At 57.9% G+C, this 21,094-nt stretch overlaps 1 protein-coding gene across 12 annotated transcripts in view; it reads right to left on the reverse strand.

Moving 5' to 3' along the window:
• Positions 1–18,782, reverse strand: part of TET3 (tet methylcytosine dioxygenase 3) — an 86,908-nt gene extending 68,126 nt beyond the window's left edge. Inside the window, exons 1-3 of one of the 12 annotated variants that reach the window (XM_036334080.1) lie at positions 18,561–18,782; positions 15,353–16,068; positions 1,144–1,200 (exon numbers count right to left, since the gene is read on the reverse strand). In XM_036334080.1, the coding sequence (XP_036189973.1) occupies positions 1,144–1,200; positions 15,353–15,655 (360 nt within the window). In that variant the 5' untranslated portion in view covers positions 15,656–16,068; positions 18,561–18,782. Of the gene's footprint in view, positions 1–457; positions 553–1,143; positions 1,201–1,511; positions 1,620–10,459; positions 10,549–15,352; positions 16,069–16,894; positions 17,100–18,128; positions 18,257–18,560 lie in introns of those variants that run through there. The other 11 variants (XM_036334081.1, XM_036334079.1, XM_036334082.1 and 8 more) reach the window with 11 other exon arrangements.
• Between the last annotated feature and the right edge of the window lie 2,312 nt (positions 18,783–21,094).

The following is a 21,094-nucleotide window of genomic DNA, read 5'->3' on the forward strand; positions in this document are numbered from 1 at the left end:
CTGGGGACAAAGTGGATCCTCCACCTGCTACCCAAGCAACCAGATCCCCCAGCTCCCCACAGGCTCCGGGGCCCGAGGGGAAGGTGGGGTTGAGACAGGCAAGAATGGGCGCCCTCCCTCCTTAGAAAAGTCCCATCTGGTCCTGCCCCCGCCCACCTGTCCCCCAGCCTCTCGGCTCTGAACTTGAGAGACTGCCGAATGGGGCTGCCACCCGCTTTGTTTTCTCTGCCTGGGGCCAGCGGAGGATACTGCTGAGTAATCCCAAACTTACTGTGGGTCCCCAGCCCCGAAAACAGGGGAAAAGCCCAAGGAAATCTACTGATCCTGGTCCTTGTCAACCCAGGAGGAAGACCTGTGTTTCCTAGTTATAGACTCTGCCCTGTCCCAAATACCTCAGCCCTGACCTTCAGACAGCCACACGGAGAAGCTCAGAGCCCCTTCTCTGCTTCCTACTCACCTGGTAACATTCCCTTCTTGGTTCCCCAGACACCAAGCACAGAGTAACAGCAGCCTCCTGCCGGCTTCCCAGTCATGATGTTGCATCAGCCCCCACCCTACCCAAAATATCCTCACCCCCACCACCTCCTCTCCTCTCCAGCCATCTCCATGGTGACAGCAGCATGACTAATGACACCCTATCAGCTTCAGACTCAGGAGCACAATTTACCCTCCCTCTTACCCCGCCACCCCGCCCAGGGATTTCTGCAGATTGGATGCAAACCAGCGGTGCCAGGGACATTCTCCAGAGAGATTTCCAGGGGCAGGGGCAGGGGCAGGGGTGGGTAGCGGGTTGCATGTCTTTAAAAAACAAACAAACAAACAAACAAACAAAAAAACACAGTTCAACAAACCCAATCCCAACTGCACCCAAACCATCCAGCTGAGAAAGCAAAAAGAATCCAAACAAAACCCACACAGGCCTGAGAATTCATTGGCCGCCCACACCCCCGCCACCCCTCCCCCTCAGCGGCTGCTACACACACAGTGGGAGATTAAGGGATCACCCGAGGAGACCCTTTATTTTTATCCTTCCTCTCCTCTCCTCTCCTCTCTCTCTCTCTCTCTCTCTCTCTCTCTCTCTCTCTCTCTCTCTCTCTCTCTCACGCACACACACACACACACACACACACACACACAAGGTACCTTGACAGCGGCCGCTTGTCCCCAGGGCCCGGCTCCTTCACCAGCCTTTATTTCCACCTGCAAAAGAAGCCAGAAAGACTGATGAGCCAGGCCGACCGCAGGAGGGACTCCAAGTCCTTCGGCTGCACCCCCAGCACCGCTGCAGGGGAAGCGGAGGGTGGGGGGAAGGCAGCCAAGGGAAGAAAGGACAGCGGGGACCATCTTCCTGCCTCCAGCTGCCGCCCAGACGCGCAGTGGAGGGGCGCAATGGCCTTCCAGTGTGTTTTTGTTTTCATTTCTCCTTTTTCCACCCTCCCCAGATCCAGACGGCCACTGCCCCTCCTCCTGCGTCCGGGCTGGCCTGTGCCTCCCCGCCCTGCCCGCTCTACCTCGGCCGGCCTCCTCTGGTGCATGGGCCGGCGGGCCTCCCATTATCCCCGCCGGAGCGGAGCGCACGGAGGGCGGCACTGCAGAGGAGGCGGCGGCCAGCTGCTGGCTCGGCTCCCCGCCCTGCCGCCGGCGCGGCTGGTGTGGAGGGGGCGGCGCGCTCACCAGCCAATCCCGGAGGCCGGCCGGGCGGGGGCAGGGCCGCCGGGGGCTGGACCTGCCCAGCCGGGAGGCGGGGGCACCACCGAGGGAGCCGCGTCCGCTGCGGCCCAGGCCCACTGCCTTTCCCAGGCAGGCCCGGGATCTCGGGGCACCTCGGGGATCCCCGGGCACCTCGTCTCCTCCCAGCAGGGGACCCCGAAGGGAATACCAGCGGCATCCTCTGCATCTCTAGGGTCAAACGACCGGCCACGCCTGGGGTCCAGCCGCAGCTGGTGGGACTTCCTCTCCCACCTCTGGGGTCTCCCCCCAGGACGCCGGCCTCACCCAGCCCCAGCGCCGCAAGAGCCTGAGGAGCAGCAGCCCCTCCGATCTTCAAAGAAAAAAGGGAAGCCTCGACAGTATGCACCTTCACCCCATTTTGCAGATAAGGAAACAGGCAAGCCAAGTGAAGTAACTTACCCAACGCCACAGGGCTAGAAAGCAGCAGAGCTGGGACTCCCTCCGAGCCAGGCGGTCCGGCTTTAAGTACCAGGCTCTTAACCAGACGCAGCCCTACTCCTCCCTCCGGCTCCCACCTCCGAAAGCAGGCTTCTGGAAGCCCACACTGGCTGTGGCTCAAAGCCTCCCCATGCCAGCCTGGCCCTCCCCATGCAAACACCCACACCTCACCCTAGGATGGCTCATCCCTCTGCTTGATTATACACCCCCCCCCCCCCCCTCCATCCAGATAGCCTCCCCATCACCAGCACCACTTGGGGTACTTTCTCCTCTCTCAGAAGGGCCACAGGAAGCACTCCCCACCCACCCTCCACCCCCCACGCATCAGGGCTTCCCATCCCTGGGGAAAGGCTGAGGACCCCAAAGCAATGACCTCCAGTTCCCAGGCTCTGAGCCTTTGAAAGCTGCAATGCCCAGGACACGGAAGGGCGGGAGAACAACGGGGCAAGGAGGGGCCCTTCCCCCCCCCCCCCACTCCACTCCTGGATTTAATGCCTGGCATCCCCTCCCTGTAGCTGAACACCCAGAGCCCCCACCTCCCAAGGAGGGGCCATCACAGACTCCGGTGCTCACGTGTCGTCTGTGAGGATTCTGTGCACAAACGCAGCGCATCCCCGCACGCTGTGGGCGCTGCTAGCTACTCGAGCTCCGTTTCTGGGAGAACTCATTCTGCGCTCCTTCTTGTCTCACGGATGAAGAAGCGAAGGTCGGAGAAAAGTGTCTCGGGCTAGTGAGAATGTGTGACAGCTGTTTCCAGCGATGTGCTCCTCTACCAGGTCTACCACAGACGCCCCACTGCTGCCCCTACCGGGTGCCCCATGGGGTTACTCAGCTGGGATAAGCGGTCTTAGGAGAGACAAAAGCTCCCACCTGGTGAGGAGATCCCAGGAGGCACAGGGCCCACACCTTCATCACCCCTGGGGACAAAGGGCAGCACCGCTGGTCTCCTCTCCAGGGCAAGTGACAAGGCAGGGCAAGGAACAGTGTCCTGAGTCATGGTTCAAGATGGGAAAATGGGCTTCTGCACCCCTTAGCTCTTACCTTGGCCAGGCCAAGAGAAGTCCCCCCTTTATCCTGGTCCCCCAAACCCTGGCCCACCTACCCACTCCACACACAGTCTGCGTGCTGCCTGGAGAGTAACAATTAATGCTGTTGCTGCTGCGGCTGCCACAGTTTATCAAGCCCCTGCCATGTACCAGGCTCTGTGCCAACCACGCCAGTAGGAGCATCTCATTTGAATTACTCCACACACAACCTTGTCTCGTATGGGGAAAAGGGCTTAGACATAGACGTTGGTGATTTGCCCACAGAGCACCCAAATGCTGTGTGGTAGGCTAGAATTCCAATCTAGGCCTTTCTCCTCCCAGTCCTCTAACCCCCCTCTCTCTGCCAACCCCAGGAAAACGCAACGAGGGATGGGGGTCACTTGAACTCAACCACTTCCCTTTAAGGTATGGGTCTGAGCATCGCATCAGAGACTTTGAGATGCTGCTGCCTGCCTGGGTTCCGCACCCCCTTCCCCCACGTGGTGCAAGGAGCAAGGCTTCATCTGAAAGTTACCTCCCTCCACCACTTTTCCAGCTCATCTGGCCTCTGTGAGCATCACCCCCTTCTCCCCGGGCCTTCCCAGAGCAGGCAGGGCCTCTCCCAGCGCACCAATCACAACCAAGTTCAGTTATTTATTTACAAGGCGGTCTTCCCCACGTGGGCGGGGGCCCTTTACTAGGCTCTGCACAGAGCTGGAATGTGCTGAGCAGAGTTTCTAGCAAGAAGGGAGGAAAGGTAGGGGGCTGGGCGAGACAGAGGCCACTCGCCTGGTTGGCTCTCTCTCTGAGAGCCCCAAGAATCAGAGCGACACCTCCTCTCCTGGGAGGGCAGGACCTGCCACAACTCAACTAGAGCTGAGTCTCAGCCTGTTCGGCCCAGCCCACATCTTCCTCACCAGCCGGCAGGAGCCGCCCACCCCCCATTGCTAACTCAGGCCCACCTCCCGCAGATACCCCAAGGGGAGCCCATGGGCCCTGAGGAGTCCACCTGCTCCCATCTCTGCCCCACCCTGGCCGCTGGCCTTTTCTGAGGCATCTGGAATGCCAGGTCTCCAGCAAAGTCACTCTCCACGGCCAACCTGTCCCATCTCTATCGGCCCCCTTTCTTCATTTGCAGCTTCACAGTGACTGGCCCAAAGGTACTTGGGACCCTTTTGTATGGTGTCCCCGTACACCTTCCATCATGACCTCTACTCCCCACTGCATCCCCAGCAGGAGAAATGGGGCCACAGTCCTCATCACCAGGGAGAGGTGAATAAATTCACTCACTCTGAGAACACACAAAATTCCCCCACAGTGAGAACCTCAGGAACACGGATCACCACAGGCCAGAACCACACAGATATAGAAAGACTAGGGAATGGGAACACCTTCAGACATAGACCAAGTACCAAACCCACACCAGGCCCCATCCTTGCAGCAAACTGAACCATATCTTATTTAACCCTCAAAGCACACCAATGAGACCGGAATTATTCATGCCCATTCTAGAGATGGAGAAATGGAGATACAGAGAGGCTAAGCACCTTGCCCAAATTCTCACAGCTAGGACAGGACTAAGCAGGGCTCCGGGTACCCCTCGTTTGTAGCTGTACAGTCAGTGCTGCTCTGTGTAGCCCTATGATTTTCATATCAACCTACCTCTTCCAGGGGCAGTGGGTAGACAGACTTCTCCTCCCAGGCCATGGCTGTGTCCTGAATGAGGTCACTCCCCACAAAGCTTCATTTCAAAGCTCAGTTCAAGCCCACTTCCTCCAGGAAGCCTTCTCAGGTTACTATGGTGCTCCGCCAGCCGACAGCGCTTCTAACGTTTCTCATCTGACACTCGGCACTGCTATTTGTCTCTGCGTGCCCTGCCTCTCCCACCAGAAGGGCTGGAGTCGTGCCTCTGCAAAGCCCCCGCGGGGTTTTATCCCACATTCCACACACCGGAGGCACGTGGAACTGACTGTGGGGGAAGTCTGTGACCTTCTTCCCTTCCTTCTTCATCACACAAAGGATCCTGCCAAAGAAACCCAACACCCCCTCCACCTTCAGAGCCTATGTTTAAAGTCCTTGGTGTCCACGCATCCATTTCCACCCAAGTAATTGCAACCCATCACACACATCAGCCCCTATATTTGAAACTCTTCATGGTTGTCATGGGAACTGCCTTTGCCTTCATTCACTGATCAGGCCTCACAATTAGCTTTGGCAGCGGAAGTCTGTGTCAACAGCAATCTCAGGAGGGAGGTGGGAGGAGGGAGGAAGAGGAGGATGAGGAGGAGGAGAGCTGCAGCGATAGAAGAAAAGGTGCTCCTCCTTGGAGATACAGCAGAGCCAGACTGAATCCGGGCACCCAGCAATGTCCACGGGAAAAGAGTCAGAGCCAGCCGACAACTCCGCCTGCACGCATCACTACCAACAAACAGAACGCTCCGGGGCTGACGGGCTAACAGGTAGCAGTCTCGGCTCTGCCCAAACTCCGCATGGCCTCCTAGATGCTTGTGAGGAGGTCTATGGTCTATGAGCCTCGTTAGGGTGTCCCCACCCCACGTTCAGCAGCCTGGGACCAACTGTTCCAGAGCCCAAGTAAGTAACCCAGGACTTTCAGCGGTGGGACGGGAATGCCGAGTGGTTCGGAAACCTGGGCGCACCTCTCGGGAAAACCTCCCGGGAGAATTGTGTCCTTCCACGCCCCTGCCACCTGGGACAGGCATTCAAGCATTCGGGCAGCATCTCTACACACCTCGGGCTCAGAGGAGAGTTCGCCCTCCTCCTGGGGGTCTCCCCACCCCAACCCTTCACATATCGCTATCCTGAAACTCTCAGAACAGGTCCCTTCCTTTTTCCACTGGGCTCTCTGGGCCCAGAGATGACTAAGTCTGGGCTCTGCCCTCAGGGCATCCCTCCCTGTCGCCCTACCAAACCGCACTGTAATTATTTGCTTCCACGCTCATCTCCCTCCACAGACCGTGAGCTCATTAGGGACAGAGTCCACGCTGCCTCCCCTTTGCCCGTAGCTCAGCCTCAGCCGCAGCCTCCGCACAGCCAGCCCCAGGCGAGACTTGCTGAATGAGCCTGGGAAAGCAGCTCACGGGTCTACAAGTTAAAGCAGATGACGTTCCTGCCTCGGGAAACTGAAGCGAGGCCAGAGGGAGGAGCTGCCCCCCCCCCCCCACACACACACACAGGAGATAGCGCTCTCCTCCACCCGAGGGCTCCCTGTCCTGCAGCGAGAACACAGTTCAGACAGACTCAGCCCTCCTCGGACTCAGCCCTCCTCGTGCGAGTCCGCCATCCCTCTCTCTTCCAGGGCTCCAGGGTCACCCCCCCCCCCCCCCGCGTCGAAGAGGGAGCCGGGACACTCAGAGCTTACCCTTAACGGGCAGAGCAATCAAGAAAAAGTAAGGCAGAGAAAAAAAAACAAGACAAGAGAGAGTCTCCCATATCCTGCTCACAAGGAACGGCTCAGACGTGGCAGAGACTCTCGTCCAGTCCCTTCTGCCTTGTTTCCAACCCAGCATCTCCACAGCCTCCCCAAAGCTTCCTGCTGGGACTAGGAGAGGTGGGAAGCTACGGGGCACGTGCAGTCTGGCAAATGCCCCCAAATGACTCTGCCCAGTGTGACTTCCCTTCCATGTGGAGAATCTAGAACTGCTGCTTTGCCAGTGGTGGGAGGCGCATTAATCTGTCCACGAACTCTCCACCTGGGTGTGGGGCTGTGGGGCCTGACGGAGCTGGAGCGTGTGCGCGTCAGAGCAGGAACAGAGCTCGTGCGACCTGAAGGGAGAACCCCAGGACCTGCGATCACCTGAAGGCTGGCCGGGCACCCCACACTGGGCTGCGACTTTCTCTTTTTCTCTCCTTAGTGACTGAAACTTAGGTTATCAGGTTTCTTATGCAAATGACAGGAGACAAGGGCTCAGAGAGGTGTGTCCACTCCAGGTGTTCCAGCAGCCTCGGCCCTGCACAGACACTCAGACAGCGGCCACAGCAACCCTGAGCCTCTCCCTAGGACAGCCAGCAGGGCTGCAGCAGGGCTCCGGGAAGAAGAGGTCCCTTCCTGGGCGTCCTGCTCTCAATCCACAAGGGAACCGTAAAGAAGTGATTGGGGGGAGGCGGGGCGGCCCCAGTCGGGCGGCTCAGTTGGTTGGAATGTTGTCCTGTCCTGCACCCTGAAAGGACTGTAGATTTGATCTCCAGTCAGGGCACATACGAGAAGCAACCAATCAATGTTTCTCTCACATTGATGTTCCCCCCCTCCCACCCTTCTCTCTAGGTCAACAGAAACATATCCTTGGGTGAGGGTTTTTAAAAATCATTTTTAAAAAATTGATGGGAAGGCAAGTGGGGAATTAGTGACAACTCCTGAGACCCCTGATGTGGTCCTCCTACTCGCCCAGTCACCTCACCACCTTCTAGAATGAGATGCCCGAGGCACAGAGTTAACAATGGACTCGGGCTGGGTCCGTGCAGAAGGCCGTATGGGGCCAGAAGTGAACATGGTCAAGTTTCACCAGGGCCTCTGGTCAAGTCTGGGGGTGAAGAGGCCACTTTCCGCTCGGGAGCCTTGGGGAGCCTTTGGGGGGAGAGCCCTCCTCCTGCTCTCCTTCTCCACAGCAGATCATTAAAACCGGCCAGGCCCACAAGGAGAAGCAATGCGCTCTATGGTGGGTTAGAGCCCAGGAGGCCATCACCCCTCACACTGACCTTGGGGTGGGGACAGGGATCCTAACCCAAAATACCCTTCTCAGAGCAGCCAACCAGGACGGCGATGAGCCCAACCCAGAAAGAGGTCTGGGTGAGGGTTCCGAGATCAACAGGGCAACCCCATGTCCCATAGAACTCCCCACAACGCTGGGAATGTCATCTGCACGGTCAACTCCTAAGCCACTAACCACAAGAGCGAGCCTCAGTAGAGCACTTGACAGGCAGCTAATGCTGAACTAATTTTAATTAATTTGCATTTAAATAGCCACACGTGGCTAATGGCTACCATACCTGGGCAGCTCAGGCAGAGCATGCTTGTTCAATACTCTTAAGAATCTACTGAAAACCATGGGCCCTCTCCCCTGAGAAATCACAACATTTGGCTGAAGTTTTCAGGAAGTTCCCAGATTCCACTCCAACATAGGCCCGAGGTCAGGTCTACGTATAAGACTGTCTAAAACTTGACAAAATCCTCATAAGCTGAAGGAGATGTTTCCTCTGCCATGTAGCATCTGAGGACCATGAAGAGAGACTTGAGACTGTCCTTCACAGAGTCTTAGCAAGAGACACCACGAGTGGAAGCCCCACCCTCGAGGATGTCCACGTAACATCCCGCAGCCAGCACCCGGCCTCTGCCACACGCGGGACGCAGCCAGCACCCGGCCTCTGCCACACGCGGGACGCAGCCAGCACCCGGCCTCTGCCACACGCGGGACGCAGCCAGCACCCGGCCTCTGCCACACGCGGGTCGCAGCCAGCACCCGGCCTCTGCCACACGCGGGACGCTGCCAGCACCCGGCCTCTGCCACACGCGGGATGCAGCCAGCACCCGGCCTCTGCCATACGCGGGACGCAGCCAGCACCCGGCCTCTGCCACACGCGGGACGCTGCCAGCACCCGGCCTCTGCCACACGCGGGTCGCAGCCAGCACCCGGCCTCTGCCACACTCGGGTCGCGCACCACCGCACAGGGTTTGCTCTTCAGTCTTGGAACAGCTACAAATGTGAGACAATTCTCTTCTAACATGGGTTCAGGCTCCCTGCTTGTAACGTCCACCCACCAAGAAATGTTCTGCACACTCCTCTACACCGCAGAACTGACTCCCTTTTCCACACGAAAGGGGACTTGGTCTGTACTTCTCTACCCACTCCCAAGGCGAACAGGCCGGTTTCCTCCAATTGTCTCTCACGGGACCACGCTGACCGATCCCCTCGATACAGGCGAGAACATCCCTGTTAGAGTTTCAGCCCTTCCTACCTGCTAGGAAGGCAGGGTTCCTGGCTTGTGCACATATTTCTTCTCTTTTTAAAAACAGGTACAGGACTTCGGATTCACCCAATGAAATCCCATGAAGTTTCTTCGGGTCCAGTATTCCAGGCTGCCCACTGATCTACTGTTCAGCCGGATACCCGCACTACCCCCACCCCCACCTACCCACAGATCTAACACATTTACTCCCGACCCACATCTTATGAAGAGGGCACACAGGAGATGCGTACACCTCCAGCCCTTTCCACGAGTCCCAAGATTCTGTGAGCACAACCTTTCTCTTCACAGTCACCATCAGCTACTACTGGCTCATGGGCTCCAACATCGAGTCAGACTACTGAGCAGCAAACATCTGAGAGCCCTTTCCTGACTACTCTCAGGACACACAGGTTCCTGACGGGTTCTCAAAACTCACTCGCTTAGCAGGAACTGGGCTCCCGAAGAACAGACTTGGGAGAAACCTCAAGAGGTTCTGGTCTCCCTGGCCTACAGGTTACAGAAATGGGTAAGGTCATCCTCATTAACCCTGATGTTTATCAAGACTTATTTCTATCCCCCATATCGCCCTCCCCTCTCCCCGTCACCAGCTCCTCACCTCTCGGGCACATCCAGGTGCCTTGGGCATCTGGCTACAGTGGAGATCCTGACTCACCAGGTCTAAGGTGGGGCAGGAGAGTCTGTGTTTCTAACAAGCTCCCAGGTGATGCCAATGCTGCTGGGCCACTGGTTAGCGAAGTGGGAACAGGGGTGTGAGCCATTCAGGTGCCCAAGACTCAGGTGAGCCATTTATGGAAGAGTCCAGGTAGGTGCCCATCCCCTCCGCTCTCATCTGCATCTGAGGACTTGCACCCTAACTACACATTAGATACACCTGGGAGCCCCGGATCACTTGGGTTGACCTCAGACCAATTAAATCAGATCCTTGGGAGTGGGGCCCAGGGGATCCCAATGTGGAACCCCCGCCCCACAGGGTTGATAGAAAGATTGAACCTGGACAGCTATCCCCACGCCAGCTCTACGGGATGACTTGAAATAGACAACTGGCCCTCTGATCTGCCCAAGAAGCTGGCAGGACACACCAGCACGTATGTGCAGAGATCCAGGTATGTCAGTTCGACTGGGCTGCTTTGTAAAGAACCGCAGGAACCCTCCAAGCTCACCACCTGCCTTCCTAAAGCCTCGCCAACCACCTCTGTAACAGTCCGCTCCAGATCTGTCAAAAACGGACGCCAAACTTTTACTTTATATTTTCCAAACTCTCTCCGAACACGGGGACTTCTTACCTGTCTCTGGCCTTTTGGCTCCCTTCCGATCATCGTCATTCATAGAGATGTCCTTCCCCAAACTCATCTGAAGGTGTTCAGCAGGGAGCCAGGGAGCAAGTGACTCAGGCGCAGGCAGGGCGGCGGCTGGCCCCGCCTTCCTGACCACACACACACACACACACACACACACACACACACACGCGGTCCTTCCCAGTTTACACCTCACCCCCTAAGGCGACGGGGACCCAGTGGCTGCTCTCTCTGTGTGTCTCTGGTTATGCTCCCTGAAGTTGTGAGCCTATTCCTGCCTTCTCGTTCTTGCTGGGAATATATAAAAGGCTTTTTATTGTCTTGAGTATTTTCCACCGGCCTCAGCACATTCTGGTCACCGAAGTTCCTGCCCCGCCTCCTAAGGGGTCAGACCTCTCCTAAATCGGCCTTCGCTGTCACGCACCCTCTTCCACATGAGGAGCGGGTCTGCGACCCTCCGCACTCACCAGGCAGCAGCCGGGCGGCACACAGCTGGTTCAGTTCTTCCCCTCTCCCACCATCTTCCTCTCCTCAGGGCACCATTCAGGACTGTTCCGTCAGCATTTCCTTTTTTAAGAAGCAATCCTATCCCTCCAGCTAACTTCCCCTTTAGAGTCTGTAGCCATGGGGTTAAAAACTTTATGAAAAAACCATTGTCTAAGTCTATGGCAAGCGCCTCTCCTTGTCCAGCCTCCCCCCGGCCTCACAGCTGCTCAGATGGGGTTCCTTTCTCTACTTCTCAGCACTTCTTCACCCATCAGCTCTCCCCTTGTTGGGGGAAAGGATCCCTCCTCACAGCCTCTGTCCTCAGGAAGACAGACCTATCGACCGGCGAGGCAGGAATCCATCAGGCAGTCTGATATTGTTGGGAGATCCCTAATTCCAAAGTATCTTGTCTCAAAATCGGCACCGAGAGCAGTTTCCACCACATGGCTGAGGGTCAAGACAGTGTCTCACACCATATATATTCCCCTTTCTTTCCATTTTCACTAAAATTCTCAGTCATGCTTCCACCCTTATGCATACAGTTTTCTATACAAGTTTTTGGTGGTTTTGTTTTTGTTTTTTTGCCCCCAAAGCGTTCACTTCCCTCACCCACGAGCAACTTTTCAGTCAGGACCAGAGTGGCTCCTTGCTCCTGCTGTCCAGCCTCCTCCCCAGCAGAGAGGCTGGCAAACTGCTCCTTCCCTCTGCCCTCCACGATTCTTCTATGAGCACGTGAGGGACTGTCTGGAGATAAACATTTAATTTGAGTTGTTGCATCTTTACAGTTACAACCCAGAGGCTCACAAATGCACAGTTGTTTATGCACAAAGATTAATTCTTTTCCGGATGTTCTGGGACTGTTCTGTCGCCTTGCCCTGATGACCTACTACGTGCCGGGCATTTTGCATACTTTATCTCAATTCTCGCAACAAACCCTGCGAAGAAGGGTGACCCCGCTTTATCTCAATTCTCACAACAAACCCTGCGAAGAAGGGCGACCCCGTCTGACAAATGAGAAAACCGGTGCTCAGGAGAGTCAGCGGCACAGGGCGTGCTGCGGGTTCTGAGGTCCCTGTGTCTCCACACCCACCAAATCTGACTTTCCTAACCCGCTGTCTCGTGCTATGAGCCACCATTCAGGTAAAAAGAATGTGGAGGTCAAAAGGTCTGGGCATCAGTCCGGATCTAAATCCTTCCCGGAACTAGAAAGGAAGACGACGGGAACGGGAATGAACCCTTTAGGAGCCAGAGCAGCAGTCGCCGGCCACGGTGGGAGGGCCCACTGTGGGAGCTGTCTTAAAATGCCGAACTTCTGTTCTGATAGAAGGACTCCGCAGCACTGCCACCCACCCTTCCACTGGAAGAGGAGTGAGGAGCAGGGAAGGAAGCCGGGGAAACCGAGATAACGTTTACCCACTTACAGGACGATCCAAAGCAGCTGTCGACAGATAGCTCAAAGGAAGCCGGGGGAGTTGGAGACAGGATGGAAGTGAGGAAAGGGTGCCCAGAAGAGGAAATGCCAGGGAGCAGGGATGCAAGGAGATGGTCTGATTCCCAGGAGACTCCTGGGATGCTGTGTCTTGTTCCACCTGAAGAGTCTGGGCCAAATGCTTCAGTTATATTCCTGAGCCCAAACCAAAGAACACTCAGATGCCAGGAACGCATCCTCTCCTTCCCCAGCTTCCCCAGTCCTGGGCTTGTTCCTCTGCTATGTGGTGGCTCAGATCTAAGGGTTAAGGTTCTGGGGGCCTGGTAAACTCTGGGCTGCATCTGGAGTTCCTTCACTCAGGCTGAGCCTCTAGGCATAGCAGCTCTGCTAGAGGTGCATCCATTAAATGCAACACAGCCTGGCAGTGGTTCCCACGCTTTCAGCCTTTGCGGACCAATAAAATATAGACATATGGAGACAGGCCCGGACTAAGTAGCTCAGTTGGTTAGGGTGTCGTCCTGATACGCCAAGGTTGTTTATTTGATCCCTGATCCAGGCACATAAAAGAATCAACCAATTAAGGCATAAATATGTGAACAACAAATCGGTGTTTCTCTCTCTCTCTCTCTCAAAACAAAAACATATCCTCGGCTGAAGATTAAAAAATAAAAATTTTTAAAAATTATGGAGACAGGTAATAGTTGTCATTTTGTACTTTGCTAAATAAAGACTTTAAAAAAAATAAACTTTCTATCAACACCTTGATTTCATTTTTAAAAAGCACATTTTAAACATTAAGAAGTAGAAAGGGTCTATTATTAAAACAAAGTACTTCTCTTTAAGTCAAAGAAAATTAGCTTTAAGAAAAAGCTCCCTTCATTGTCTCTTTTCCATTGTTTCTCCAGAAACTGGGAGACACTGTCCTGGGCTGGCATGTGGACCTTCTGCCCTGGGGTTCAGCAGGCCACCGGCCGTACTTTCCCTGACCCTGGGGGACTGGCGGGGCAGCGACATGGCGAGGTCTGTAGGGAGGCAGACACCTCTCAGCAGGGTTGTCCTAAGCCTCAGCCAACCCAGATCCCCGGTATCTTAACTCCGACCGCCCAGCAGCCCAGGCCAGCAGCTCACACCCAGGATGACGGGACTCTGGCCTCCCTCCAGCCCCTCTCCCTCAGGTATGCCTCATCATTGCAAAAAAAAAAAAAAAAAAAAAAAAAAAAAAAAGAGCTTAAACATGGTTCACGAGGGCCACTGGTTCCAGAAACATCCAGCCTATAAACATCAGGCCCCCACCGCTCAGGTCTGATCACAGGAGGAATGGAGTGAGACTATGGGGCAGCGAAGGAGGTGAGCCCTGGAAGGAAGGAAGGAAGGAAGGAAGGAAGGAAGGAAGGAAGGAAGGAAGGAAGGAAGGAAGGGAGGGAAAGGAAAGGAACCCAGCTTTACAGAGTAGATGGGCAGGTTCTCCTCTCCCCCACATACCAGATCTCATGCCCAGGAGTAAAGCTCAGCCCTGTCCCACCCCCTTTCAGAAGTGACCCACGGCACTGGACCAGCAGGATGCCGACTCCCTCAACGCCAGTAACAGAAAGAGGCTGGACACTTCTCCCAAGTTGGGGTGGGAGCTGCAGATGTGATCCAGATGTCTGTTTTTACCAGGGCACGGAGTCAGTGACGCCCAGACCAGGATATGCTGCTTCCACTGGGAGTGGACAAGATAAGGTCAGAGGGAGCAGAGCATCCCAGCAACACCCACTTCCCTGCCCCCGACACTTGGAATCATCCTCCAGCCACAGGACCACAGCCCCTCTGAGCCCAGGGCACAACTCTGTACTCGGCGGTCAGGGAAACCCCAGCACCAGCCGCCAGTCCATCGAAGCCACAGGTGCCCTAGCCCTCAGACGCACGCACGCACGCACGCACGGCGGCTCACAGCTGGAAAGGGCTTCAAAGACCATCAAGCACAACCCCTCCATTTCCCCCGAGGAGAAGACAGGCCTAGAGAGAGGGCTGCGTGGCAGAGCCAGGGAGCCCCAGACAGCGCAGGCCTCCGCCTCTGTCCAGCGCCAGTTCCGCTGCCTGAAGCGACCTCAGCCGCTACACTGCGCCTCCCAAGCTGCTCAACTTCGCTCGTCCCTACTCCTGCCAACTCTCCGCTGTGGCGGCTGCCACCAACCTTGTGGAAGGAAAAGATGGCCAGGGCAGGGCCACTGCCTCTCCACTTCCCTCCCCTGATCTCCTCCCAGCTCCTCCTTCCTTCCCGCTACCCCGCTACTCCAAATGCAGGGAGTACTCCTCCCCGGGGCGACAATGTGTCAAAAACACGTCATCCATTCATTCAATTAATATCTGAGTGCTTCCGATACACCAAGGATCGGAGCCAGGTCCTGAAACACAGAGGTAACAGTCTTTGACTTCGAGGTATACTTAGTAGAGGAACCCAAATCCTGGGTTTCCCATAAAATTCCCTGCCGTCTTTCTGAGAGAGAGGGAAAAAAAATGGTACCCAAGATAAAGGTTTATGGAAAGAAATACCCTACTCCATCCGGGCAGCATATAACCATAAAACCACTCCAAATTTTTCTTTCCAAACCCATCCGCTTCCATCCCTGACCTGACACCATCCCTCTCCGCATCACCCCAGCAATGGTGTGACCTTGAAATACATCCGAGGCTTCCAGCAGGACGAGAAACCTCTAGAGATAAAGCTGGCTATCACTGTCCAGGGACAAATGCAGACATCAGAGATGAGCGTGCTGGCTCAAGCGTCCTCGGCGACCCGGTTACTCTCTTATAAATTATCAGCCCGGCCAAGGAGCCCGAGCCGGCTCCCAGTGACACGAACACTCAACGCTGGACCACGAGGCTCGGAAGGAGTGGAAGGACCGCACGCCCTTGGACAAGACCCTTGGGGATACAAGCACCCGCAGGGCAGGGCCAGGGCCGCCCGGCGCAGGCCAGCTTACCTCCTTGAGAAGCCCCACTTTCTTCTTCAGCACCTCACACTTGCGCAGCTTGCAGATCTGGTGCGTGCGACGGTTGGTGCAACTGGTGCAAGCCCCACAGTTCTCCGGCCGCCGGCAGGGCTCACACGTGCCACACCGTTTCCGTTTCTTTCGTCCATCCCCGCCCCCTCGGAGTTGAGGCTCACTCCCAGCCATCGGGAGCCCGGGCCCCTGGAAGCCCCCTGCCATTACCTGGCCCTGAGGAAAGTCATAAAGGCCCGGCAGCTCCGGCTGCACGGCCAGGGGCACCTGAAACTGGCTCATGACGCTGCCAGACGCGGGGGCATAGGTGCCAGGGCAGAGCCACCGTCCAGCTTCCTGCCTGCCAAGGCCACCAACAGGTCCTTCTTCCCTAAAACAGTCTCAGCCTACAAGGGGGCGGCTAGGAGCTCCAGTCTGGGGGGGGGGGGTGCCTCTTCTCCACCCCTCTTCACCTCCTCTGCAGCAGTCTGGTAGGGCTCAGCTGGGGGCCACTCTCCCACTGGCTGCGGCCCAGGGTCTGGGGGAGGACGGCGGCAGCAGCGCCCAGAGCAGGGATCATCTTGGCTGGGAGGGCTCTTCACCCTCACCCTCCCTGGACGCAGGCATGAGGTGGACAGGTGTGTGGTGGGGCAGAGCAGGGGCAGTTTCTCCTGATTATTTCTCTTCCCCAGTCAGGATGGTGAAGGCAAGGCTGCCTGAAAAAGACAGAGAGGGGAAGGGAGCGCATCACCTGGGGCTCAGACAACTTTCACGTGTTCCCTTTTCCTGCAGCTGCCGGGGAGAGAGAAAATGGGGGGAAGAGCCGGGCGCGCTCAATGAAGTTCTGCCCAGAGCCCCTGGCAGGGCGCACTAGCACCCACGCCCTGTCTGGGGAGGAGGCCGAGGGCCGGATGGGGTGTTCAGGGAACCTGGGCGACTCATTGAAGGTGGCGGTCAAGGTGATTTGTAAGAAAGTTGTTCTCTGCCCCACCCCCACGGGCCGGGAGAGTTTCACCCAAATTCCCACACACACCCCTCGCTCGAGGTCGCCGGGGCCTCCCCAGCCGAGCAGAGCTTTCAAAATAAAGTTTGCTGAGAGCTGCACGCGGCGGGGCTGCCCGGGCGCGCCCGGCGCGGGAGCGGCCTGCAAGGGGGTCGCGTGCGGGATTGCCCGCGCCGGCCGCCCCGCCGCGCCCCGCGCCCCCGGCCAGTCCGGGGAGGGCGGCCCGCTCCGCCGAGGGGGCGCGGGGAGGGGGGCGCGCTCCGGCTCGGCCCCGGCCGCGCGCGCGCCGCCGCTCGGGCTCCTTTGTTCTGGGGCCTCCGCCGCTCGGCTCCGGCGGCTCCGCGGCCCCCGCCCCGCCCCGTCGCCCCCGCCCGGCTCCGCTACACGGTGACCCGTGGCACCCCCCGCCCCGTCCCCCGCCACAAAGTAGCGGCCCCTCCGGCCGGCCCCGCGTCGTCCCCTCCCCCGAGGCCGGGCCCCCCACGCCTCCCGCCGCCCCTCCCCCACCCCGGAGCCGGAAAGGCACCGACTGCACCGACCTGCCCGCCGCCTCCGGGGCGGAGCGCACAAAGGGGCAAAGTTTCCCGGCCCGCGCCGCTGCCACCACCGTCGCGGCCGCCGCCGCCGCCTGGGGCGCCCGCCTCCTGGAGCGCCTGGCCCAGCCGAGCTCGGAGCGCGGAGCCCCCCGCCCAGGCCGAGGAGGGGACGGCGCAGGAGGAAGGAAGAGGCAGCGGCGGCCGCGGCGGCAGCAGCAGCAGCAATGAAGGCGTCCGCGGGACTCCCCGCCCCCCGCGCGCCGCGGCACGTGCTCGCCCGGGGACTCCCCCGCCCGGGAGGGCGCGCACGTGCGGCCCCGCCGAGCCCCGCCGTCGCCCCCTCCGCCGGGGCCTGGGGTTGCACGAGGGGGGAGTTCCCGGGAGGGGGAGGGGACCGAGCGGACGACCCCCGAGCGGGTGGGGGGCAGGGTCTGTCCCGGGCGCCGAGCCTTTGCACCTGCACAACCTCCCCACCCCCGCCGTGGGCCCTCCCTGGACCCGGCCGCCACCCTGGGGATGGCCACTCCCGCCCTCCGGGGCCTCTGCAGCCCGGGCGGGCGAGGCGGGCCGCACCGGGTGGGGCACGCGGACCTCCCCGAGCCTGGGCCCTCTCCGAGCCGGCCCTCGGTCCCCACTTCCTGCCACTCCCTGCGGGCCCGCGCGGTCGGGGACGGCCCCAGCGCCCCCGAGAGCCCTGAGCTCCCGACCCGACTGACCTCCCCCCTCCCGGCTGCTGCTCGCTCATTTCGAGGCAGGACAATGGGGGACATCGCGCGTTTGCGTACCGAGTCAGCCTGGCCGCAAAGAGAGGGTACTCGGGGACGGAGGCCACGCGGGCCGGCTGGGGGGGGGGGGGCGCCTTCGCGGGGGTCACGGCCCAGCGCCCAGCCCAGGCGGATCCCAGGACCCTGCCGTGGCGAGCCTCCCCCTTGCGGCGCTCGGCTCTTTTCGCGTCGAAAACAAAGACTAATCCGATACCCCCGCCCTGCCTCTCGGAGGAGGGGGAACGGGCGCGTCGCGGAGGGTAACCGAGGAGGACAGCGTTCAGGAGGGGCCTGGCAGCCTCGGAGGGGGGCATAACGCAACGGGATCCTGTAACCAGGCGCAGACACTTTGAAAAGTCACCCCGGGGTATTTTTCAGGCGGGGCGGGGGGGGGGGGCGGTGTGGGGTGCAAAGCACAAGAATATTTCCAAGTTGCCAAACTGCCCCTTCTCTCTGTTGCCTTTTTCCCTCACCTGTTGTTCAGGCCAAGTTGAAATTCCAGGTTAGATTAATTCAACTCCACCCATCTGGCCTGACTGCCAGGCTGGTGCCTGCAGCTGCCTTCCACCTACCTGGGTTGCTGGGGAGAAGGGCGGGTCTCTAACACACACACACTCACACACACCACCACCACCCCACATACACACGGGGACGCGCGCGCGCGCTCGAGGGCAAGTCCTGGCAGAAACAACCTCGGGCGGACTGGCCGGACCAGTTTGGGCGGTGCTCACGGAGCCAGGTACCTGGCAGGCGTCCCTGCCAGGCTGTAGCTAACAAGTCAGCCAGAACTGGAAAAAGAGCACTGGGCCGGCTATTTAGAAAGAAAGAAAGAAAAAAGTAACTGATCCCCAGAAGCGCTGTCCAGAGAGGGTGGTGGAGAAGCCCGGGTTTTGTCTGGAACTTACTTGCTCGGACGCTTGATTTTGACAGCCTGCTCCAGTGCAAGGCTGTCAGCTGTGGGATGGCTGGTGAGCGAGGCTGCAATACTTTCTTCCTACCCTGGCTTTTGAGAGTTTCTGTTCAGGGAAGTAAGTCCAGAACTGAGAAGAGAAACCATCAGAGTGTAATTTCCAAACATGAAAACAGGTTATGCACTTGTAATTGTTTAAAATGTTATACTTTAATGTTTTCAATAATTTTCTTTTTAATAAAATTATCTTAAAGAAAATACAGAGAATTAGAAGACAAACATTGTGCCAATACCACGTGGAACCATTTGCTGCATTTCCCTGTCGCCGTTTCTATGTGCAGATTCGTTTCCTTTTTTAATAAAATGGTGTTCTGACGCTGATTGTGCAATTTGCTGTCCTCTTTCACTTAACATTATACCACAAGCATTTCCCTATTGGTTATACGATCTCCAGAGAAACGGTGTGACAATGAGGTGAAGAAGGTGGCTCGGGAGCCGGAGAACTCTGGGTTCCAGACTTGGCTCTGCCACTTGCTAGCAGAGTGACCTTGGACCAGGTGCTCACAATCTTCCAAAGGCTCAAACAATGGCAGCAATGATTGTCTAATCTATAGAACAACGGTGTAAAGTACAGACGATCACGAAATCCATTTTATAGGCAAGGAAACAGATTAAGTAACTTGCCCAAGGTTACTAAGAGAGGAAAGGGTAGACGCAGAATTGAGAGCCGTGGAATCTTTCCGCCCAGAGTCTTTTCTCGGTTGAGTGGTCCCAGCAATTTACTGTGTCAATTTACTCTTCACCAGCTGTCTGTGAGGGGGTCGTTTCACAAAATCCTCTGGGTTAGGTAACTAGGGGGTCGGGGGTCGATGGTACCATTCACCAAGACAGAGGACAGGAGGACAGATAGATGCCTGGGGACATCTGTGTGGAGGTGAGGGGACACAGTCTGGTCTGGAACACGCACAGGGTCCCCCCCACCTCCTCCATCAGTGAGGAGATCGTAAGTGAGGCCTCGGGCGTGGAGGAGCTCATAAGGAGTGGACATGGAGAGTGAGAGGAAAGGGCAGCCAGGCCAGAGCCCTGGGAGCACCAGCATCTGACAAGGGGCCAGCAAAAGAGACAGAAGAAGGAGAGAAACCGAATAGAAAAACAGAAAGAAAAGCAGAAATCAACCAAATAAAACCAGGCCAAGGCCTGAGACCTGCCTGTCAAGTCTTCTCAACTGCTTCCCCACCCCTACCCCCACCCCCACCCCCACCTGGCACACTGGCAGTCTCCTTGCACTTTCCTCCTGTCTGGGAAACCTCTTCCCACTTCACCCCCTCCCAGCTACCTCTTCTACCTGCCACATTCCCACGCATCCTGCAGGTCTCCGAGTACATGCCAGCTCTTCCATGCAGCTTCACGCCCCCCTCCAGATTCCGGGAGCCCCGCCCACCCCCCCACCCACCCTCCCTCCCTGGGAACAGTTATCTCATAGGCATTGGCATGAGCATTCCCCTCCCAGTTACTCTGAGCCCCTGGAGGGCTGGGACTCTGTTCACCTGTGTAACCTCAGGAGGTCAATGAAATATCCCAGTAGCACGCAGGATCCACAGGTTTCCAAGGTTTTTCCTCCCTAACTTTCTACCCGCACAAACCCTTCAGGAATCCCCCGTCCCCCCTCCAAATAACACCCAGATCCTCAGGCGCTGAGGCCTCCTGTGCGCGGCGTTATTCCCTACTCGCTCAGCGCTCGGGGCAGAGAGCAGCTGGGCGGGCGCGGGCTGCCCAGCGAGCCTCTATCTGCGGGCGGGCGAGCGGCATTAAGCTACAGCCCGTGGGTTCGCTCCGTGGGGCTCCAGGACCACAGCATCACCAGCACCTGGGAACTTGTTAGCAGGAACGGCCAGCTCTCTCCCGGCCCCACCTAAACCTACTCAAGCAGAAACTCGGGGGTGGGGCCCAGCGACCTGTTTTAACAGGCCCTTCAGGGGATGCACGCTCCAAGTTTAAGAGACACCGGACCGGAGGAAGCGGGCCAAACGCAAGCTCAGCACCGAGGCGGCGGCGGCCAGGATCAGGCCCCAGGCGCTTCGGGGAGGTAGACCGAGGAAGGCTCCTTTGATCCGGGCTTGGCGGCCCCACCCCCAGCGGCCAGGGGCTGAGCCTTTTAGGGCACAGTGAGGTCAGGATCCGGCGGCGCAGGTGCCCTAAGGGCTAGAAAGGGAAATCCCGTCGCCAGGGAAAGCCCAGGCTGCAGGCACTACGGTGCTGACGGAGAGCGAGCGTGTCCCCGGGTGCAGAGGGAGGTGGGGCGAGGGAATACGCAGGGCTTCCCGCTCCAGTGTTGACCTGCAGTTGATTCAGCGCTCGGCCGAGGGCATATGCATTGACCGTGCGCCTGCGGTTCCCGGGGAAGTCACCGCGTGGAACCGCCAGGGCTGGGTGTTTGCCGAACCTGCAAATGATTGACTGTGACTAACCGCCTTGGGGGTGCCTGACCCCACGCCTTCGCGTAGCTAATAAGCCATTTGTCCTATTTGA

The sequence above is a fragment of the Myotis myotis genome, unplaced genomic scaffold (assembly GCF_014108235.1).
Source record: "Myotis myotis isolate mMyoMyo1 unplaced genomic scaffold, mMyoMyo1.p scaffold_m19_p_14, whole genome shotgun sequence".
Classification (NCBI taxonomy): domain Eukaryota; kingdom Metazoa; phylum Chordata; class Mammalia; order Chiroptera; family Vespertilionidae; genus Myotis; species Myotis myotis.